The 19885-nt window shown below is 52.3% G+C and overlaps 6 protein-coding genes across 6 annotated transcripts; 3 read left to right on the top strand and 3 right to left on the bottom strand.

The window, feature by feature from the left end:
• Positions 1-687: 687 nt before the first annotated feature.
• On the bottom strand, positions 688-1893 carry K489DRAFT_379695 (putative enoyl-CoA hydratase mitochondrial precursor). Its single transcript, XM_033604717.1, has one exon. It carries the CDS (start codon positions 1777-1779, stop codon positions 895-897), a length of 885 nt encoding a protein of 294 aa, XP_033460742.1. The 5' UTR covers positions 1780-1893; the 3' UTR covers positions 688-894.
• A 1483-nt stretch (positions 1894-3376) lies between these two features.
• On the top strand, positions 3377-4510 carry K489DRAFT_205280 (uncharacterized protein). Its single transcript, XM_033599615.1, has one exon. It carries the CDS (start codon positions 3500-3502, stop codon positions 4172-4174), a length of 675 nt encoding a protein of 224 aa, XP_033460741.1. The 5' UTR covers positions 3377-3499; the 3' UTR covers positions 4175-4510.
• A 620-nt stretch (positions 4511-5130) lies between these two features.
• Positions 5131-5895, top strand: K489DRAFT_205149 (uncharacterized protein). Its single transcript, XM_033599614.1, has one exon. The coding sequence runs from the start codon at positions 5260-5262 to the stop codon at positions 5647-5649; it is 390 nt and encodes a 129-aa protein (XP_033460740.1). The 5' UTR covers positions 5131-5259; the 3' UTR covers positions 5650-5895.
• On the top strand, positions 5794-7152 carry K489DRAFT_370025 (uncharacterized protein; the record flags this gene model as incomplete). The annotated part of the gene is made up of 3 exons (XM_033603096.1): positions 5794-5808; positions 5890-6398; positions 6471-7152. 3 exons carry the CDS (start codon positions 5794-5796, stop codon positions 7150-7152), a joined length of 1206 nt encoding a protein of 401 aa, XP_033460739.1.
• A 5847-nt stretch (positions 7153-12999) lies between these two features.
• On the bottom strand, positions 13000-15671 carry K489DRAFT_205081 (TPR-like protein). The gene is made up of 3 exons (XM_033599613.1): positions 14909-15671; positions 13526-14827; positions 13000-13499 (listed from the first exon to the last, which is right to left on the bottom strand). The coding sequence occupies exons 1-3, from the start codon at positions 15513-15515 to the stop codon at positions 13129-13131; spliced, it is 2280 nt and encodes a 759-aa protein (XP_033460738.1). The 5' UTR covers positions 15516-15671; the 3' UTR covers positions 13000-13128.
• A 957-nt stretch (positions 15672-16628) lies between these two features.
• Positions 16629-18718, bottom strand: K489DRAFT_379688 (MFS transporter). Its single transcript, XM_033604716.1, has 5 exons — positions 18156-18718; positions 17754-18098; positions 17453-17693; positions 17105-17394; positions 16629-17030 (listed from the first exon to the last, which is right to left on the bottom strand). Exons 1-5 carry the CDS (start codon positions 18465-18467, stop codon positions 16662-16664), a joined length of 1557 nt encoding a protein of 518 aa, XP_033460737.1. The 5' UTR covers positions 18468-18718; the 3' UTR covers positions 16629-16661.
• Positions 18719-19885: the final 1167 nt, after the last annotated feature.

Below are 19885 nucleotides of genomic sequence, written 5' to 3'. Positions count from 1 at the left end.
ATTGGGAAATGTTACCGTGACCGGAAGAGACGGATAGATTGGACACCTGATCCGGCTGGATTATGCAGTGGAGTAGTACCACGTTGCCGCTCTTTCCGGCGAGCTGTATCCATCAGTGCATTGACGTTGGGTCAAGTACCGCGCGTATCAGGAACGTGAAGCACAACTCGGATCGTTGATTGAAAGCGAAGAATTTCCCGGTCAGACCCATCACTTGTACATTGCTATCGCAAGTGGCACATTCGAAGCAGTCGGCTGGAATATCGTGAAGTCAAGGCAGTGGGGCAGGACGAAACCTTGGAAGCGGAAAGGGAAAAGCACCCACACGGAAATAGCAGATCATCAGCTTCGATGTGTACCTACTAGGTAATGCTGACAAGACGACGGTGAACTCAATGATAGCCAGCATGTCCTTCCAGGAACTACATACCTAGGTACCTAGGTAGTGTGGTATCACCACCATCGGAGCCGGAGGACACGAATAGTAACAGATGTTGTGAGTTCTTGCCGCCGCATGGCATTATTAGAGTTTCGCTCGCTTCAAGACCGTTGTGTCTTTCTCGGACCAGCGTTTTACACGTGTGTGTGGCTGAGAGAAGCGCCGGGTGCGCCATTTCGGCCTAGGAATTGTCACTCACCACATTCTTCTCGCACTCCAAGGTTCTCATTAACTTTTCATCATTATATTCTGTCAGGTAACCATACTGCGGCAGAAGAACGGGTCATGTCCTCAGAGCATTTGCTTAAGTATCTGGGCTAGAGACGTGTTGTTCTGCAGACCTCACAGAAATCGTACGAACACGCTCGAGCAGATCACACTGACGCTCTCCTAGACGAACTCACCTTCTCAATGCACAAACACGGAAAAGGCCTGGATTTGGGCTGCAAACATTCTCAAAGAACACTTTTCCACGTCCGCATGTACTTCTCTGTCCGTCCTGGTCGATCCCGCGCGGCAACCGCCGCCTTAAAACCCTTCGATTGCGCCAAGGTCTGGAAACCAATGCCTGCGGGCGAATTCCGCGTGATACCATCAAAGATCGTCGCCAGCTTCTGCGCGCCGAGCATCTGTCCCTCGACGAAGCCATTTATGACTTGCTTATGCATCCAGTTCTGATCACACGGCACCGTCGCAATCCGGTCCGTCAGAGACTTGACCGCGCTGTCTAGTTCCGTCGCAGGCACTGTCTTCAGGATGAGCCCCATACGCTCCGCCTCGCGGCCATCGATGAGATCGCCTGTGAACAGCATGCGCTTGGCCCTTTCTACCCCCAGACGCACCGCCCACATAGCTGTCGTCGGGCAGCCCCAGACACGGGCGGGTGGGTAGCCAATGCGGGCATCTTCCGCCATGACGACGAGGTCGCAGCATAGAGCGATATCGCTGCCGCCGGCGACCGCTGCGCCATGAATCTGTGCGATCGTGGGTTTCGCGCTGTGGAACAAGTCTGAAAAGCATTCGGTGTTCTCCTTCATCGATTGATAGTCGATCAGGGGATCATAACCTTTCGTGACGTCCTGACTGCCGTCGGTGGTCCCACGTTCCGCGTGTTGCGCGTAAGCCTGTAAGTCATAACCGCCGCAGAAGCCTGGTCCAGCACCTCTCACCACGATGCAATGGATAGCCGGATCGGCATTGGCACGTTGCACAGCGGCGCGGATGCCTTGTGGCATGTGCTTGTCGATGGCGTTGAAATGCTCCGGTCGGTTCAGGACTATATGGGCGACTTTGCCATCTCGGGACGTTTCGTAGAGTACGCTGCTCGATGCTGTTGCCATGATCGTATCCTTGAGGCTGACTTACAACAGATCAAACTCAAACGAACGGGCTAACGAGGAAATGTGAATGCGATGCACACGTGGCCGGACTCAGATGGCATTCACGCAAAGATCGACAGACTCCAGTGGTACATTATTCGTGCCCAGGCGGGTAATCGTTCCAACCTCGGAAATTTCCCCCTAAAGTATGATGACTCATCAGTTCCAGTCTGTGAGGCTTAGTAATCACAAGACAGTCGGATCTCATCAAGAACGGCGTATGTACGTCCTTGGGAGCGTGTGATGAGACCGATCATAATGCTCGCATCTGCCAGATATGGACTACATTTTGAAAAGGATGGAGCCGGATCGACGAAGTTCGAGGTCACAGCGTATTGCTTGCCTCGAGGTCTTCTATTCGACACGCCGGAGAGTTCCCAGCAATGCTGTTTAATTGTAGCACATATCATGCTCATCATGGATAGCTAGATTATGACCTGCCGCCATGTGGGCAAGGACAAATCATCACTGCCACCCTTCATTTTAGTGCATGAGCCTGAGGGGGGTACATGCATCGCCCATGCGTAAGAGAGATGCATTGTGTCTACGTCCAGCATGATGAGGAAGCCTATCATCGGAATTCGAGGTTTCACCACCTGCAGTATTGTGCCTGGGTCGTATCTGGTCGAAATCACTACAAGGATTTTTGACGATTTTTGGGCGGCGTCGTAGAGATTTTGATATCGTCCTTCGTCAGTTGGCCAAAATTGTGCTATGACTGTCACGTTGGCCTCCACAGATTACCTAGGTATTATCGAGTAAAATGATCACCTAGGTAGTATGAATCGATTCCATCACGATCCGCAAATGCCAAGAGCGACCGGTCTCGAATGCGAGGGTCACTTAGTAGTGGAAATGTACGAGTTGACTTTGGGTTTGCTGATTGATCATGATCATGCATGCACTGTCCCGCAAGTTCCCCTTCGTACACCACGTGGAGTTCAGCAGGACCGGACTCACCTCAACCGGAGGGCAGGTGCGCAACGACAACCTCGGAATGCAAGCATTGATCTATCGCGCAACAGTCCTCTACGAATGTACATCTCAACTTCTCCCACTGTCCGTAGGTCCCGACCACACTAAAGCGTCTGTAGCCTTCAGCAAGGTTTGAGCGCTCGCAATAAGACTGCATGCACTCCACGTTCGAAATATGCTCCAACATAGAAACGACCATAGATGCAGGCAATGGCGACCCGGTACCTGCGCAAAGGTGAAATCCGCGGGTTGCACTCCATGGCTCCTGCACTTTTCAATCCCGATCCCGTGGCTATCCTCGTGATCCCGCAATCGCGCCTGTCAAAATTCCAATTGAATACGCGCGCGCAACGAAACACCGCCTGGCTCGATAAAAAGCTCGCACACGTTGCTAATACAGTGAATACACTACCCTGCGGTCTTTACTTTAGACATTTTCCTCGTCGCTCGTACCGATAAGGATGACAAGGCCAAATGCGGTTGTGGCGCGAGACAGGGTCTGGAGGACGCCATCGGGGGGTACGCTTTTGAAGGCACGCCCGATCATGATTCCGGCATCTGTGACGAGAGATCAGGACCGATCTTCTGGGTGCAAAACACCATGACACGAGGAGACCGAACCCGCCTGTAGGCGTGATGAGCAAGCTGCTCCGTGTCTGCGGAGGGTTGTACACACACATGTGATCATACAAAGCAAGTTCACCGAATGCACTGTTGTCTGGCACATCGACAGGACTTTCGACTGGCCAATTCACAATTCAATGGACGAGTCTTAGATCTGGGCGGTGGAGCAGGATGGCCAGGCACAGCATTCTCTTCCTTGGCGCCACAAACCTTCCTACTCGGGACATACCTCAATTTTTTGGTCTGTCTCGAAGTGATACACATGGCCAACTCGAACATAGCCAGAATCATTGCACAAGAGTTCGGGCAACGGTCGTCGAACATCGGACGCGGCCACCGACTGAGCTGCGTGATGAGGCCATGCTCCCACACAATTGCGTCCTCTCGCGTCCTCGTCGCCCACGCGCTTTGGCCGGAAGGAGGGGCTCTGAGGACGGCTGTGCTAAAATTACCCCATTTTCTGATTGTCTCACGTTGTGGCCTACCAGCAGGTGCCCAGTGCGTCGATGCAGAAACGTTTCTTGTGGCTATTGTCTGGTGGACTTATCGGCGACCAATGTTAATCCCGCCTAAGTACGCGGCGCGGATATTGTCATGCTTGGTCATGCTTGCGACATGGTCTCGGACGAACACGTTGCCGATCATATGGGGGATTCGAGACACGACGATGTCATTGCGAATAAGTCCTCCTGCGGGTAGGGAGAGACACGATGTAGGTACGCGATGCGCAAAGATGCGGAAGGAGCGCCAACGATGACAATAGTGTATTGGAAAATGAGGGTGTGTGGTTGGGTTCCTCCGTGGACTGCACATCGGATTCTTGCACACGCCCTCAAGAGGACAGTCCGCGCCGCGTCACAACGAGAACAATGGGATCGAGAGATTGATCAGCGCGCGACTTCTCACCCACCACCACCCCCGTTTGTGGCGAGTGGTCACCTGCGAGTGATAGCTAGCGTCTGCCCGCGCAGCCGACGCCTGGTCGCTCCATTTCTCCGGTGCGTGCCCTACGCCTATCGATGCGAGTCCGACTGAACAGTGATTAAACAAGAAAATGGAATGATCGTTTGCAATTGGGTTGAGGAATCCGTCGTGTGAACTATCTCGAGCCGTATGGCTTTCAGCTTGGACTTCAACTCGTAGAAAGGGAGACCAGGATGGAAACCAAGACTTTCCCTACTAACACGGTGATACTCATACAGGACGCCGCAACTGCGTAGTAGCACCGCTGGATGTGAGAGCATAACACCATTACTGGATTCGGAGCATAGCACTAATGCGCCCCAGTCAATACATTTCCCCTGTCGTGGTAACATTGTTGTTACCGATGGAGACTTTCAAAAGGACCTTATTGGCGATCCGAGCGGCTACAGTGGCGACGTGAACGGGATCGGGATGTCTGAGGTCGTGGACTACTTCTTTGAATGTGAAATTTGTGAAGATTGTTCACTGTCATCAATAGTCAATTGTCGCCCACCTGCATGTACGTATTGGACAAGAATGAGATGAGGAGGAAGTGGATACGGTACAGTACAGTACGTACACGGTTAGCACTGCCTCGTGCTGTGCAGCGCTGGATCGATTTCCTGGGCAAGCGGCGGCACCTGACCTTGAATCACATTGCCAGAATGCTATGGTAAATCTCGCCCGCTCTGATCGCTCGAGTCCGATAATTAGTATTTTGTGCCTTGCCCAGCAGCCATTTCATTACGCGTGTGTTGAACAATGCAATGGAATATGGACGAGTGCTCCATGACTACCTAGGTACCTAGGTAGCGTCGTTGTTGTAATCAATGGGCGATAACAACGAGGACCTTGGAAGTCACCGATTCATGACACTGAATGCGCTCGTACCAGTACACCCACCCACACCCACACACCCATCCGCCCTGCTTCTTCTTTGTTCTATGTATACTTCCCATTAATTTTTGTCTTGGACCGAACAATTTCCCTCTCTTCTCCTCTCTTCATATTTGTGAACCATTCCTTCCCAGCATTGGATTATCTCGATTGCCGGGTTTCGAGGTCTTCCAGCCCGTCGAGTACAACTATCAATTGCTTTCGTTGACACGAACGAGCGCTGCATCACCCCGCGGTTTCCACGTACCACAGAGGCACACACGCGCGCCCACACAGAGACAGACACCACACACGAAATTCACTTCAGGACCCTTCTGTCCGAGACTGAACATCGTCGGTCCGGCGCGATCACAGTCCCACTCGCTTGTGTGAGTGAGACAAAGGTGGGATAACGGCGTCCGGCGGTCATCATCCCGCAGCGTCCCAGGCCCTTCGTGTCTTGGAATAAATTATATTCTGCCACGGGTTATTCGCAGTCGATCAAACTCAACAATTTTTGGTAACATCTTTCCCACCATGACTAGCCTTAAGGTATGCCTGCTATCCCTTGTGCTGCGATTCTGATTTCTCCGTGCTGCTCGCGCTGCTTTGAAATCTGACTGGCTTCCAAAGGACTCACGCCCTTCAAGTCAACATCGACTTTCAGTCGGACCACCTGCAGCCAATGGCTTACCCAGCCGTCGAACGCATTCGCACAGCATCTCTCTCGGCTCTGTATCGGGCACACATCGAGTGAATCGACGGAAGAGCTCCAACTTCGGTCCGAGGCCGACCTTGACTGCCGCCGTCGAAATCGCTGTTGCAGATGGATCCGCTTCTATCCGACAACGTACCCCGGCTTCAAGGGCTGCCCTCGGCTCCCTGAATGACATCGCGGCGCCCATGCCCCGTAGCCTGCCACACCATGTGCTCAACGGGGGAAAAGCTGGATTCAGTGAGAGCGCGCTGGAGGACGGGCCTCCGCTGGCGGCATTCCAGAACTCAGACAAGACCAAGTCTGATGCTCGTCGGGCTAGCGATGGGACGCATTTGTCCAAGAAAGAGAAGGCCTCCGCTGGGGACTTGAAGTGCGAGCATTGCGGAAAGACATACAAGCACGGCAGTTGTCTGCACAAACATCGGTGGGTCGAGTTCAGCATCGTTCGTTGAAAGTGTCATTGCAGTCTTTACTGACTGTTATGTTTCTTTCTCAGGTGGGAACACACCCCACAATGGCAGGTGACATCCAAACTGCTCATTTCCAAGCACCAACAAGTGCAGCTTCTCGAAGCAGCCTCGGCGCTTATGAACATGAACCAGGATGGCACTGGTCCCAACGACAGCGATAATTCGTCGTCGCCGGCTGCTTCAGGTTCTTCTGATTTGCGAGACGACTCCAGCTCTCCCGAGACGACCCCCCCGCCTACCAGCGAGCACGACCACAAACGCTTCAGCAACCACAGCAGCAGCGCCTTCTCACGCTCATACCAGTCTGTCTTCTCAGACAACGCTCACGGCGAGCATAATTTCTCACACACGCGCAACTGGAGCGCCTCCACCCACAGTCGGCCTGTCACCGCCAACACATCTTACGCCGAAAGTTACCGCGACGAGGATCCCGCTGACCTGGCCGCCGCCGTTGGCCTGCTCAGCTGCAGCTACGGTACTCCCAAGAGTGGACCCTCGCATCTTGGCATGGATGTCCCGCCTGTCCCCCCGCTCCCAGAGAAATACCAAATGCACTCATACCACCACCAACAAGCCTCGCGCTCATCAAACGCACTACCGCCACCAAATGCCGGCCGACAGGAGGACGTCGATATGGACGAGGATTCAGATGTAGCCGACGAGCGTTCGCACGAGGACGATGATGGCGTCTTTGCCCTGGATGCGTAAGAAATTCGCACGCGGGAGATGTCGAAACCATGAAGGGAAAGGGCTTCCTTTAACAAGCCGCGACACTCTGAAGGATGCAGTATTTGGAAAGCATTTAGATACATGCAATGCAGCAGGCGTGGTCTGAAGCGCTTGATCCGCAGCAGGCTGGCTCACGCTGTGCGGAAAAAGAACGATCATGCGTGGACGAATTCGAATTTCGTAACATTTTCTACGATGACGATAACTGTACATAGGACACTGTGGGACTATCCGGACGTCAGAAGATCCGATGCATGTCAACAACATACGAGCTCACTTCGGGAAGTAGGAAGGAAGGAAAAAATCCAAAGCATTTTTCAATGAAAATTATCATTTAAAGATATAAAGTAACGAAGTTTTCGCCGTGGGCGGTCCTTATGAGATGAGTACGAGCACACCCGGGTGAGAGTGAGGATGGTGAGAGTGGTGTTGGATTTTTTTTGTTCGCGATTCAACAAATACATTTGAGCTGTCGTTGACACTGAGACACAGGGTTTGACATCAGAACGACCCTCTCAAAACTATTCATCGATCTCGCCCTTTCCAGTCCATGCTCCCAGTCCCGCCCTTTTGCTCCGCGCTCAACAAGGTTGTCATCAGCCAAGCCCGCCACTTGCTCCCATGGTCTCTGCCAACGATGTCGGCGTTGCCTCCCTTGTCGTTGCTGGCACACGAAGCTTGTTGGTTGAGGGGGCATACCACTTGGCGGCGTTGATGCATTTGGAAGCGATGCAAGTCCCCGTTGTCGAGTGAGACTGGCTGAAGCTCGGGAGTCTTTGTTTGTCGAGAGGCTGGCTTGTTTGAGACTCCAAAGGCTTGACGATTGATGCAGGTTTGGTGGAGATTCGCTTGGACCCAGCGATCTTGTTCTGACTTTGGCTGCGATCTGAGACCGGTCTTCTGCATAGTCGTTGTGTGAGTTCTTGCGCCATGTTGTCAACTGTTCTCTGGGCGACTTACCTGGACACTGCAATCGCGAAGGAACAAAGGCAAGATCAGATCAACACCATCACCACCCCCACCTCCCAAAAGCCCCATCCTCCCTGCCCATCCACCCTCCAAATCCTCTCAAGAGGACTAGGGCTTTCCTTCAAATCGAAAGAAAGCCCACCACTCACGCTCTCACCCCCACACTTTAAGAAATGGTGAGCGACCGTACGAACTAAGTCCGAGGGCCAACTGTGTCTCCGAGGAGACGGGCGCGCCGTGTGGTGCGGACGATGCATTGTCAGCCAACGATAGCATCCCGGAAGACACCATGCTGAACAGACAAACGCCAGCCGAATTGACTTCGACCCCCAAGAGCGCGAGGAAAAGCACAAAGCACCGTTCATCTCCCGAAATGAACATCCCGAAGGGGCCATCACGATCGAAGAACACTGATCAGATGTGACTCCAACCAGCAGCCAAGTGAATTTTCATGTTGATCCGCAGAAGATAGCAATCCGTAGGAATGCCATACCACCGAAAAACGCCAAATTGGACGTTGTCCAATCAGCAACCCGCGAAACACACCAGAAGCACTGTTTGAAAGGCGAGAAATGAGCATGCTGAGCACGCCATTACGACAGACAAACGCCAACGAGACCGAGTCTCACCAGCAGCGCTTCAGCAGTGGTTGATAGCGATCCCGAAGGATCCCAAATCATGACCGACTGGACGCTGAGCCGGACTAAGTCCAACCAGCAAGCTCGCGGAAAAGATCAAAAAGCAACAACAAAACAAGCAACAGCAGCAAGCAGCAACCGCGAAAACAGCAACAGAAAACAAAGGACAACGCAGGAAGGTGATACGACGACCACCTGTGAAGTGCGCCAAGGGGTACACTCACAGGTGGTCGAAGTGGTGCGGAGAGTGGGGAAAACGACCAGCAGCTTGGTGATGACGAGTCGAAAGTTGGGCAGGGTCGAGGCTGTGGAAAGCTGTGAGTTGTTGGAAAAGAAGGAGAAGAAAAACATTGGGGAGCAGGCGACGATTAAATATGTTCGTCACTTGGAAAGCAAGCTACGACCACCAACATTACGGATGTTCTACGGAACTCTGACCTTTGCCTGTGAACCATAACATCGTCACTTGCTGCATTTGTTCCTCATCTAATAAGTGACTTGGCGGCAGTGAAATTGTGAAAATGTGGATGGCCGATCCAAGGACTGACGTGAAGTCGGAATCGAAGTCCGCTAGCACACGAAGCCCGAATGTATGTGAGTCCCACACGTTGGAAACAATGGATGAGACGACTCCGTTTCGGCGGGCCAAATTTGCCTTGCAAGTGCTCCTCGACATCCTCGTTCAGCAACTTAATGATCTCACCATTTTCGCAATCGCGCGTCTCAAACACAATGGAGACTTCATTCACGTCGTGATGACTAACCAAGATGATCATGATGTGCTTTGTCATCATGCACTTTTACCAACTGGACTAACCTTGGAAGTGCCTCGTTTGTCTGGCCCAGAACAGATCTTGACTGTCAGGCATCTCCAACCTCGATGTCCTTGCAGTGGGCCAGAGATTCAGGAAATGTAGTGCGAGAAACATGAGAATGAAAACTCGGACGGCTGCTTCGACATGAGATTATTTGGAAGTAGTGGAATATCCACGTATCGTAAAGGAGTAGACCTATATTCAACCATGCCAGACTTAAGCGGAACCATCGCCGTACATGCGGACAGAGGTGGAAATTATCGCTCGAAATTTTTAACCAGAAATGGGAAGAGAGGGTATATGTGTCCAAAATGCGCGATCAAAGATTCCTATGATTGTGCTCAAACGCTTTGCTCGACAAAGCTACGCCGCGGGTGTGATCCCGGAAACAACGGAAATCTTGCAGAAGGAAGGACGCGGATTGCATATGATCATATGCCAAAGAGTAGGTCCGATCTGATAGCACCGAGCAAACAAAGTAATAGACTGGCCCAGCTAAGTACCGGCGGCGAAAGTCGGCCAGAGCTTGCGCCTGATGCGAGTGGAGAACCACTCGAGGTCGAGGTCGTGGATGGTGATGAGGTCGTGGATGGTGCCGAGCTCGGACTCGGTAGATTCGTAGCAGACGCCATAGGCACATAGGTCGTTCGACCGTCAGTCGTCGCCATGACTGAGAGCTGGGATGGAGTCATCGAGCTTGCTACGCCATTGACAAAAGCGGTGCGGGCGGATGCATCGAGAGAGTAGGTCGTGCCTTGGATGACAGTGCCAGGCCTGCCGGCGGTGACGTACGTGCCCCCGATAGACATGACAATCGGGCCGCTGGAGAGCTCGGGGAGACTGGTCGCAGCGGACGGCGGGGAGCCCATACCGGCAGGAATCGGCAGGAAACCGGCGCTGGCTACGTCGTTTGGATTCTCCAAATTTATGGCCGAGGTTTTATGTGTTGCGCGGTATGTGTCAGGTGGCCCAGTGGTTTCGCTGGTTTTGGTGACTGCGCTGCTCATGTCGGGGATGGTCTTTGTGTTGGCACTGGCCGGTAAAGTTATCACTGTCAGGGCAGATTCGGTGGTCTTGGTGGCGGCACTCGGTGCGATTTGCACAGTGGTTTTGGTGACGGCACTCAACGTCATCGGCACTGTGGTCTTAGTCTGAGGAGAGAAAAGTGTCTGATTGCTGGTTCCATGGCTAGTCCGTGAGCCATCATCAGTCCCTGGTGATGCGGGAGTATTGGTCTGGGTAGGGGAGGCGCCGTTGGCCATGACAGATGCCGTAGAGGTAGTTTGGAATAGATCATGTTCAGTAGTTTTGACGTCTGGTATCAGTTTCTCTATAGGCACGCTATAGCTGGACGTCGTTTCGGTTGGCGTAGCCGTCGCCGTTGATGGACCTCCCGGAGCGTCTGTCGAGCCCTGTGCCGGGGCTTTATTCTCAGCTCGGCGATCGGACTGTATTGATGTCGGATATAACCCTGTGACTGCTGTCTTGGTGGCAGCCCAGAAATAGCGAGGATCAGAGATGACGACATGCAGGCGCTGCGAACTTTGTGCAGACGGGCTAATAATCACAGTTTCTGAAGCTGTCGCCGACGGCTCGAAATTGTTCCGCATCGTCGCAATACTAGTCGGCAAGGGGATGGTCGAAATGAGCGGCGATGATGCCTCGACAGGCAACGGCGCGTCTGAGATGCGATCCGGAGTCGGGCTTGCTGAGGAGACCAGCTGTGGAGGTATGCGATCCGGCGGCGTCGTATCTGAGGATTGAGGGGACAATGTTGTGGAGTCGCCCGATGCTATTCCCACAATGCAGGTCATGTCAGTTCCTGTCGTTTCTGAGTAGCTATGAAACTGCAACGGCTGATACTCACGCGAAGGATGTGCCAAGGCGTATGCGTTCCATCCTAGCGATGTCGCCAGAGCGAGCTTTTGGAGAGGAGCCATAACGAGGGAGCAGCGAATGTCGGAAGGCTCGCGGGCGCTGAGGTCGATAGGCGTCGTCTCTATACGTGACAGGATGAAGAGACAGCGTGCGACGGCACGATGAGTGACGAATGTGAAGAGCGGCGTGTCATGTCTTGTGAATCCTAAACCGCGCGAACATCGAAGCGCATGTCCGACTCTCGATGATGGAATTGACGTTGTCGTTAAACTTGTAACCTCGCGGCCATCGATATCGAGGCTTATTTACCAGCTTTTATTGTGGTCCTTCAACTTGGAAGTGCAGCTTGGGTCGTGAAGGTAAGATCATCAGGCGTCCAACTGCTGAATGTCAGCATTGGAGAGAGTACGAGGAGGAGACCGGCTCACGCGACGAATCAGGGCAAGTGCAAGTGTGAGTGAGAAGCATGAATTGGGTCCCAGGGCTCTCATCGATACTCCTGCACGCTGCGCCCGCGACGCCATCAATTGCCAGACGTGAGGAAATCCTCCGCTTGTTCTTTTTCAGTCTGGTTGAGGATTCAGAGTTTGAAACGGTTCCTAATTGCCTGTCGGCTCCTCTCCTTGCTTCCAACACACATACAACATATCCAGTCTCTCTGGGTACTCCGTGTAGAAGGGTGGGATCACCAACAACTCGCCTGTCCTTCACCCCTCAACCAAAGCAGTTTAGTCACCCATGATGACATATTGTGCAGAAAATGACCTGTGCATGATCTCTACGATACGAACCAGGGTTGCTGCAAGGATATTTGCCCACAGTCTCTTGCAGATTACAAATGTCTTGTGGACGAAAACATACAACCCGGGACCAATCATCAATAGAGCATTGATCTCCGGCTGACAGCAAAGGCGTGGCTGGGGGCGGCCTGTAACCACAATCCCAGAGGTACAGTACATGTACATCTAGGTAGTCACGGTAGTACACATTGCTCGTGCCAAATCACCCAACAGCACAATGGCGATAATTCTTCGGCGATATAGCCACCTTCCAAGGTTCTGAGCATTTTACTTGACACGCTCCAGAATTTGGACATCCTCGGATGACGAATCTTACGGGCGGCCTCCGGAACAGACGCGAACGCAAATGCAGGAGTAGCCTTGGCTGTCAGCACCCGGACGGCCCGACATTAGCGACCACGTTCAAGCCTGATCGATGTACCGAGCAAAGGATGAACGAAACTCTCGTGATGGTGCTCTCTGCGGGCCCCGATGTCCCAGAACCATGATACACCAACTTGTCATCCACATCACTTTCGCTTGGCAGGCTGACCGGAGGATTGCGCGGGCGGCGTGACGTCTTACGCTGTCCCCTGGACTGCCACTTGATGCGTCCATGGTGCGACAGAGCCAGGGCGATCGTGACCGATAGGATCAAATCACTGGTCTACACGGGGATCGCATGTAGTTCGTGCGAGAGATGTATCATTGAGAGGACTCGTGCATCAGCATGAAATGTTTCTAGGAATCTAAAGTGTTGTTGCATAGCTCTTAGGTAGGGAGCGACAGAAGGAAATCGGCTGTCCTTTCACCGACAACTGACACCCGGGTTCCCCCAGCGAAGGGGCTCGTTAGCCCCCTCCCATCGTTGTATCGTCAAGTCATCAGGCCGATTATCAGCTCCGCCGCCCGCCCTCTAAATGTTACCCAGCGATGCCGGAGTTGCTTGACTGCGAGCAGAGCCGCCTCCTGCCCCTTGCGGAACTCGATGATACTCATATCCAACCGCGATGACCATAATTGGCCGTGGTGCTCATCCTTACAGATACAGTGATGCATCGGCAGACATGGGCGTTCCAGATGATCGTTAACGTGGCTCGTCAGAGCACGCGCCGTGCTCCGACGCAGATCGATTCCGAATCGTCCATCTGCGCACCTCATCCGCGTTAACCAAAAGGGAAGCCTCCACCTGGGAATCCGCCACGTCCACCGCCCATTCCTCCTGGGAATCCACCTCCACCGCCGAACTGGCTAAATCCTCCGCCACCTCGACCACCGCCGCCCATCATGTTGAACAGCATTTCAGGATCGATTTGAACACCGCCACCCATGCCACCAAATCCCCCGCCACCGAACCCATGTTGCTCGTGAGGATCCATAAGATCTATTCCAGAGTCATACCGCTCCCGCTTCTGCGGGTCGATCAGCGTTTCGTGCGCCTCCTGAATATCCTTGAATCGGTTCTCCGCATCGGGGTCGCCTGGATTCTTGTCCGGATGATGAATGACTGCGAGTTTTCGGTAGGCCTTTTTGATACCCGTCTCGTTGGCATCCTTATCGATTCCTAGAATTTTGTAGTAATCCTTCCGCGAGCTCTTCTTGAGCTCGAGTTCGGCATAACGTACGTCCTTGGCGATGCCTGGCTCCTCAGGGTTCTGCTCAGCAATGGATTTGTATGCCCGTACAGCTTCCTCCCAATTTCCGCCCTCACCCAGCGCCTTGGCACGAGTCTTTCGTGCTTTGGTGTAACTTGGATCGAGCTGGATAGCTTTGTCGCAATCAGCGATCGCAGACGTCCACTCTTTTTGTTTAGAGTAGCACATGGCGCGGTTGTTGAGGATCTTAGAATTTGTGCTCTTGTTTAACGGGTCCACCTCGAGCGCAGCAGTGTAGACATCAACTGCCTGCTGGTACCTTGCCGCCTTGAAGTGTCCATTACCCTCCTCCTTCATCTTATCAAGCTTTTGCACCAATCGCAGATATTTGACGGCATCTTTATAATCAGGATCGCACGAGAGCGCTTGCCGGAGATGTTGAATTGCCTTATCGTTCTCGCCTTGAGCGTACAAAGCGCGGCCACGCAGGACCAATGCCTCCGGGTCGGCATTGTTGTTGCGCAGTAAGCTCATTGCCACGTTCTGTGCGTCTCCTAGACTATTGATCGTGCCTATCCGCAGGAATGCATCGCCTCGCATCAGCCTCCATTTCCGTGGAGGGGCCACAGTCGATCCCAAGCCTTTCTCCGCCTGATCTAATGCGTATAGCACCATTGACCCACTCGTCCCGTTTGCCAAGCTGTCCTGCGCTTGAGTGATGTGTGATTGCATGTTTACAGCAGCCGCCTTATCTTTGGCCGTCGCGGGCGGCTGCATCCGATCGTACACGTCGAGAGCCTCTTGTGGTCTACCCAATGATGTGTAAACCTTGGCCAATCGATGTAGGATTTTTGCACTGTTCGGCTCTAGTTCATCGGCGAGTTTGCAGTCCTCCAAAGCCTCGACGAATCGGTTTGCAGCCATATAGGCTGCCGCGCGGTTGGAGACATAGGTGGACGATTGTGGATTGGCATCGATGGCTATAATAGACGTATCATGTCAGCGTTCCATTCGGCCATCGTTAGGATACTTGCTGTGCGTGCACGTGAACTCCTGCTAACCTTTGGTATACTCATCAATGGCATTTCCATACTGCCCGGCTTTGTAAAACTTATTGCCTGCTGCCTTGAATGTTTCCGCATCTTCAGGCCGATTCGCAGGTTTGGGAGGTGGGCTTGTCGGCGTTCGGTGGGGAGGAGGTTTCGGTCGATTCTCTTCTTCTCCCTTGCTGTGTTCCCCGTTGACGCCGTTGGTGGCAGGTGTGGTGCGGGGTTCCTCGGGAGCAGGTGTTGTCTCCATGGGCTCGGGATCTGACGCAGCAGCCATATTGGGCTCACGTTCTTCTCGTGGACTGCTCATAGCGGAACGCGTGCTCATGCGACGAAGTTCGTCCGGGTGCAAATTCAGCGGGTGTGAGTCCTCATCCGGCGAGCGGCGGGAGGAGCGAAAGGACAATGACGAACGTGGTGAGCTGGGCCGCCGTTCACGATCCCGCAATTTTGACGCAGTGGATTTTGTGTCGAGAGAGGGTCGTGTGGGCTTGCCACGCGAGTCGGGCCTTGGTGCTTTCGCAGAGGAGGAAGGTGTGGTAGAAGATGATGGTGGACGTTTGTCGGGAGTGCTGGTGCTGGTGCTAGAATTTTTCTTGAACGTGAACAGCGACGGCATCGAATTGACCCCGGGTGTGTGGGCAGCTTATTCTTTCGAATTCCCCCGAATTCCTTCGATACTGCAGCCGAAGCTGATGTAATTTGCGTACCAGATTTCGTATGGTTGCGGGGAGAGGACTCTCAAACGAAAGATTAAAAACTGGTTGCAATAAATTCCCTGATGTCCGATGATATTTGCAATAAATGATGTACTGGCAGCAGTGCCGATGAAGTTCGATGACTGGAGACAATGCTCCGCTCGCACGATGCAACAAAGAAAGTTCGAGTTTACGAGCACCCAAGGCGAGCGGTTCGAAATGCTGTAATTTCGTTCAAGATTCGCATTGAAAGCTTGCAAGGTTCTGTAGTATTAGGCACACTCGAGAAAGGGTGAACGAGCTGGAGAGGATTTGACCGGCAATTCGGCGGGGCGAGCGGCGAAGATAGTATGCCCCGTCCGAGCAATTATATGTACAAGACAGCCCAAGTACTTCCTTCCTCCAACGCACACAATCCTGAGCACGCATGTACACCATCGTATCCTCATTCGCTCAACTACTCGCGGGCGCCTAATCAATGCCCATTCATATACCGTAGCTGACTGCAGTATAATTCGATCTCTCGGTACATGTTCCGGCTTGTGCACAAATAATGAAATTGTCTGCAGGATTTTCTTGTCGGATTGACCGTTGTTGTTTTCTCGAAGCTTCTCTGAGCCCCTTTCGTATTCCTCACCAGCTACGCCAGCAGCATTGCATTGATCACAGGTGCTGTTGACATGTGATTCTGCCTACCGCTCTGCGGGCGAGAAAACCTCCATATCACGAGTGAAATTAATCAACATCCCTCATTAAGCCGATATGTGATATAACATCACGCTACGGAGACTTCCTCTCCTCCACCTTATGCTTTCAGAAAGTCCGTTCCTGGAGAGGTCAGGAGCAACATACGGAGCGAAGCGTAGACTCCTCACATCGAAGTGATAAACCTAGAAGACGTGAGTGTTTCAATTAGCGAGAAGCGTGCTCGAGCGTGCTCGTTTGGTCGATTCCTGTGAAGGCAAAGCGGGTATCCGTCCTCGATACAGAATAAAATTCACAACAAATTCCATGTCTTGAAAAGAAAGATCAAATTGTCTATGTTTATGCTTGTACCTGTTGAACTCTTAGATCGTGTATCGAAAATTGCTCCACTGCTGTTTCGCCTGGGTCGGACTGATCCCCTCCAATCGTGCCATCCTCTCCAAGTTCGCCAGATCACGCTCGGACAATTCTTTGCCATTGCTGCCGTCCATGATAGCCAATTGGCGATTCTCCTTCTCTAGGACTAACTTCAAGACCACAGCCAATATGGCCGCACTGCTGATCAGGCCGATGTTGACTCCCATTGCAAGTCGAAAATGAGGCGCAGACTCGGCCGTGTAGATGAACGGTGTCCAAGCGGAAGCTATGTTGCCAAAGCAATTAATGAATGCCAGTGCCACTGCTCTCTTCGCACGTGGTCGCGGGATTGAGCTTGCCATCCATGCATAGATCTACAAGATGGGTTCATTGTTAGCATCGGGAAACTTTCGGTGGCGTTGTTGGGAACTACAAGGGTGCCACTTACGATCCCGGACATTGTGTAAATGAACACAAGTAGGAAGAGACTGAAGTATCGAGCACCAAAACTGTCCGTAAACATGAACAGCAATGCTCCGATGATCACGACCGGCACTGGACAGACGAAGAACCAGAATCTGACGCCCTTTCGATCAGAGATGAAGCCGTACATCAAGGCAATCGCTGTAATTAGGACAAATGGCGGCGCCACGAGTAATAGACTGATGACTCGGCCGAAGCCCAGACTTTCCGTCAAAGTCGGGAAAAAGTTGGAGATTGCAGCCATGCCAACGACGCCTGTATTGCACGAGCTGTCAGAAATTAAAGCATCAAACATAAAAATGCAACGACTGACCGTGATAGATTCCGGCTAGAATGTATGTCTTGGGATCAGTGAACGCGAGCTTGATCCCTTGCCACTGGCTCATTGGCTCCGTCCCAGGAGCATCTGCTTCTGTGCCGTCGAGCGTGATACGCCTGACAGCGACGCTTTTCATTTCTGGAGAGAGCGCCTTCCAGTTCTCAGGCAAGTCCGGGAGCACAAGCACAATGACGATCCCGACCGCAATAGTCACCGAGCCTTCAACGATGTAGAGCTTGAAGACGGATCAGTCAATGGAATCACAATTGGAGCCAGAACGCATATCAAAACATACCCATTGCCAGGCATGCAGCCCTCGCGCATTGTTGAGACCGCTGAGAATTCCTGCGGCGACGAGGCCACCAAATGCGTTTGACAGCAAGGAGCCAGCGAAGAAGATGGTCATACGTAAGCTCAGCTCCGCCCGCGTGTACCAGCAGGAGAGGTAGAACAAGACACCGCAAAAGAACGGAGCTTCCACGACTCCAAGAAAGAAGCGAGCAACTACGATGCCCGTGTAATCCTTCACGAGAGAGGTGAGTAATGAAACAAGTCCCCAGAGGACGGTACATGATCCAATGTACAAGGAGGGTCGGCCTGAAAGATTGAGAAGCGCATTCGACGGCACTTGCATGAGAATCTACGATCGCAGCTTAGTCTGGCGTACGGCAAGAATTTGGGCGACCTGAAAACTTACGTAGCCGACATATAAGATGCTGAGGGCGATTTGGTAATCATTTGAGGTCAAGTTGAGATCTTCTGGCAGACCCTGCAATTTCGCAGCTGCAAAGTTGCTCCGGTCGAGGAAGTTCAGGATATAGACCAGGATGACCAGAGGCATGATTAGAAAATCAATCTTGTGAAGCAACTTCTTCTCAACTAGTCGCTCCTGCTCGTTGAGCGCCATTACCGGGTCAGTCGTTTTTGATTCGACAAAGGAAGCATCTTTGCATTCCTCCCATGATGTCGAGATGTCGAGACCGTTGTCTTTGCTCTCGTGGAACTCCATTGTGACAAACGACCCAGGTGTAACGACGATGCAATCGGAGAGCAGACTGGTCAAGGCACTGCTCTTCCGGCAGCATCGAAGGGATCCCGGCCATTCTTAATACCTGCGCCTTTAACGGCAACAGTGCGTAAACCAGATTGTATAGCGTGTCCCGAGCCTGTCAGAATGCACATGATCAACAGATCGGCGGTACGCACCAGGGATTGCTAATGGTTTAGAGCCAACCTGACCGCATTAGAGGAAAGTCAGAACGGAACGGCAAAGCTGTTGGAGCGATCTGCGACCAACATGCATGCTGGAAGTGCATGGCGCAGTGGGCAGATAAGCACATATCAAGCATTTGCCAATCCGAGCCGTCGTATAAGTAAGGCGTGATCCGCGTTCCGGGCGTTCCGGGCGCAACATATTCGGGACCTCAGCTACTGATTGCATGGTGCAATTGGACGCTATCAAGCATCCGCGATATGTCAGAAAATGGTGGAATGTCAGATTCAAATTAAATTGCCCCACGCGTTGTGTTGCTAACAATTTTCAGCATCCAGGGCCCATGTACGCATCGTGATCAAAATCTATCACAACGAATGCATCCGGTGACAGTGACCAGGGAAGTAGTTCCTTAAGCTATCGATTAATCGCAGGTTCGAAGGCAGGATGATGCATATTTGCTGCACATCCATGGATGTTGTCGGTACAAGCTTACCGCTGCTGCTGCAGCAAGACGCCACCAAATCTTTTGCAACGATGAGTCCCCGCATACATGATTTTGGCACGCTTGAGAGTTCATACGAGATCAATCCGCGGACTGAATTGAACCCCATTTCTTGCTTCAATTATTGTTTGTGCGGATGACATACCTCACGCCTTACCAGCCAATTTTCGTAACGAACAAAGTAAAAATCTATTTCGGAGGTTCAAGAGGTCCTTGTGCGATTGCTTCACTCGTGTTCTCCAACACCCATGTCAGTGCAGTTTTTGGATCGCCTTCGATTGGGGATTATTTTAGTCCGCAGGGTGGGGATGTCCTGCGAGCGGCATATTGGTCTGGATTTGCTGCTGTTGGTCTGGCACGTGTGCCCCATTGCCTTCGTACCGTTGCACCCACATCTCCCAGATCAAAACAGATCAATACATATTTTCGAATATGCAAACAATAATACAATCACGGCTCGAAAGCCTTTGGAAACAGGAGTGGTGATGGTAAGTGTACAAAGTGGACGCATTTTGAAAAACCTCGGGGCCGTTTCCCAGTGCCTCTATTCTCATCATGGACCGTCATCGAACAGAAACACAGGCAGGATCTGGTCAAGAAGGGTGTGATGTTCCGATCGAGAACAGATTAATCAGAGGCGCAACTCGCAGATTAGTCACCCAGAAATCGCGAAAAGCGAGATCCATTGACAAATATTGCACCTCGAGCA

Source organism: Dissoconium aciculare, assembly GCF_010015565.1.
Source record: "Dissoconium aciculare CBS 342.82 unplaced genomic scaffold K489scaffold_5, whole genome shotgun sequence".
Classification (NCBI taxonomy): domain Eukaryota; kingdom Fungi; phylum Ascomycota; class Dothideomycetes; order Mycosphaerellales; family Dissoconiaceae; genus Dissoconium; species Dissoconium aciculare.
Note: the sequence above shows the minus strand (reverse complement) of the source record. Positions and strands in the feature narration are given on the sequence as shown.